The following is a 2,431-nucleotide window of genomic DNA, read 5'->3' on the forward strand; positions in this document are numbered from 1 at the left end:
CTAATTTGGCGAGACCATCTGCCTCAATGTTTTGTGCTCGAGTTGACATTCGTCGAATTCCGGGACTAGCTTATGAATTTTTGCCTGGTACTTTTGTAGCCTTTGCTCTTTTATTTGGAAAGTTCCTGTGACTTGGTTGACAACGAGCTGTGAGCCGCATCGGAGGACGACCCATCGTGCTCCGTATCTGAGAGCTAGCTTCAGTCCTACAATTACCGCCTCGTACTCGGCCTCATTGTTAGTCATGTAGGAGCACCGTATGGAATGGCAAATGACTTCGCCTGTTGGGACCTCGAGTACGAGTCCCGGTATAGATCCTGACGTGTTGGAAGCGCCATAGGTGTATAGGACCCATAGGTCGGTTAAACTGGGAGAGGCACGAGAAGTTTCTTGCTCGGCCTCAGGAATTATTTTGGCACTGAAATCGGCAACAAAGTCGGCAAGTACCTGAGATTTATCGTTGTTTGCAGCTGATATGTTATATCACGCTCGCTCAATTCTATGGCCCACATGGCCAATCTCCCCGACAACTCGGGTTTATGTAGGATGCTCCTTAGGGGGGAAGGTCGTGACGACTGTTATGGGGTGACATTGAAAATAGGGTCTAAGTTTTCGTGAAGCTATGACCAATGCCAAGTCCAAATTTTTGAGGTGGGGGTACCATGTTTTGGCGTCGACCAGGATTTTGCTAATGTAATAGATTGAGGATTGCGTACCTTTGTTTTCATGGACCAGCATAGGACTTACTGCGACCTCTAATACGGCCAAGTATCAGGAGGCACTCACCGGGTTCTGCTTTGGCGAGTAGCGGGGGCGAAGATAAGTATGCCTTTAGTTTTCTTAAGGCCTCGATGCATTCTGAATTCCGCTAGAGTCTGTTGTCCCTTTTAAGCACGTTGAAGAATTTGTGGTATCTGTCAGAGGACTGTGAGATGAACCTCGACAGGGCAGCTATACGGTCGGTCAGCTTTTGTACCTGTTTCTTGCTGGTCAATACTTTGGGTATTCCCTTGATGGCTTTGATCTGGTCAGGATTGACCTCGATGCCTCGTTGTGATACCAGAAAATAGAGGAACTTGCCCGAGGTTACGCCGAAAGCACACTTTTCGGGGCTTAGCTTCATGCCGTATCGCCTTAGTATACCGAAGGCTTCCTTCGGATGGTCGATGTGGTCTTCCTTCCTTTATGATTTGACCAACATATCGTCTATGTAAACTTCCATTGTTTTACCGAGCTGGTCCTTGAACATCTTGGTGACCAACCTTTGATAAGTCGCCCCTACGTTCTTCAACCCGAATGGCATGACTTTGTAGCAGTATGTTCCTTGGTGGGTGATGAAGGTGGTCTTTTCCTGGTCCTCTTCCTCCATGAGGATCTGGTTATAGCCTGAGTAGGCGTCCAAGAAGCTTAATAACTCGTGTCCAGCTGTTGCATGGATGAGCTAATCGATGTGAGGAAACGGGAAGGAATCGTTCGAACAGGCTTTGTTTAAGTTCGTGAAGTCCACGCACATGCGCCATTTCCCATTTTTCTTTTTCACCTTGACCACATTGGCGACCCGTTAGGGGTATTTAGATTCCCGAATGGAGCCGTTGGTAAGCAATTTCTCTTCCTCTTCGTGGATGGCCTCATTGATTGCGGCGCTATACTTTCTTCTGATTTGTCGTACTAGTGGGTAGAATGGATCGACATTTAGCTTGTGTGTGGCAATGTCTTTCAGGATACCTGGCATATCTGCATGTAAGAAAGCAAACAGATCGGCGTTGTCAAATCAAAATTTATGAAATTTACCTGGTTCTGAGGGATTATGGCTGATGTAAGCCTTTTTACTGTGGTCGCTGTTGTCCAGTTGAACGGGTCGAGGTCCTCTATTGTTGACCCCGTGGCTTCCATGATGTCGGGATCCTTGATGACGTCTTTTTGTTCGTCAAATTCGAACCCCGACTTTGGTAATTGCTATGCTTTCGAGCCTGTTCTCTTTAACTGTTGAGTGTGTGTACAATCTTGGGCGATGCGGTAGCATTCTTGGGTTGTGCGCTGTTCGCCTCGGATGCTGAATATCCCTCACGGAGTAGGGAACTTGATTAGTTGATATAAGCTTGACGGGATGTCCCTCATGGCGTGTATCCATGGTCGCCCTATGATGGCGTTGTAAGTTGTGTCCTAGTTCATGATATGAAACGCTGTTTCTAGGGTAATGCCTCCGGCCAGCACGAGTAGCGTTATCTCTCTTGAGGTTCACTCAACTGCATTATTAAAACCTATTAGCGTGATGCAGCGTGGTACTATTTCGTCCTCGAGTCTTATTTGTGTGAGAACTCGGGGGTGAATAATACACGTGCCGCTCCTGTCATCTACCATTATTCTTTTTACATCAGTATCTGAAATACGTAATGTAGTGACAAGAGAATCAAAGTGAGGAAAGGTCAAA

General features: G+C 46.8%; 1 protein-coding gene across 1 annotated transcript; it reads right to left on the reverse strand.

Annotated features, from left to right (window-relative positions):
* Positions 1-1,893, reverse strand: LOC109213536. Its single transcript, XM_019377346.1, has 3 exons — positions 1,792-1,893; positions 1,726-1,734; positions 1-447 (listed from the first exon to the last, which is right to left on the reverse strand). Exons 1-3 carry the CDS (start codon positions 1,891-1,893, stop codon positions 1-3), a joined length of 558 nt encoding a protein of 185 aa, XP_019232891.1.
* Positions 1,894-2,431: the final 538 nt, after the last annotated feature.

Source organism: Nicotiana attenuata, unplaced genomic scaffold (genome assembly GCF_001879085.1).
Source record: "Nicotiana attenuata strain UT unplaced genomic scaffold, NIATTr2, whole genome shotgun sequence".
Lineage (NCBI taxonomy): Eukaryota > Viridiplantae > Streptophyta > Magnoliopsida > Solanales > Solanaceae > Nicotiana > Nicotiana attenuata.

Bases quoted from the DNA above. Each gene is read 5' to 3' on its own strand.
- LOC109213536 (XM_019377346.1), bottom strand. From the start codon at position 1,893: ATGGAAGCCACGGGGTCAACAATAGAGGACCTCGACCCGTTCAACTGG.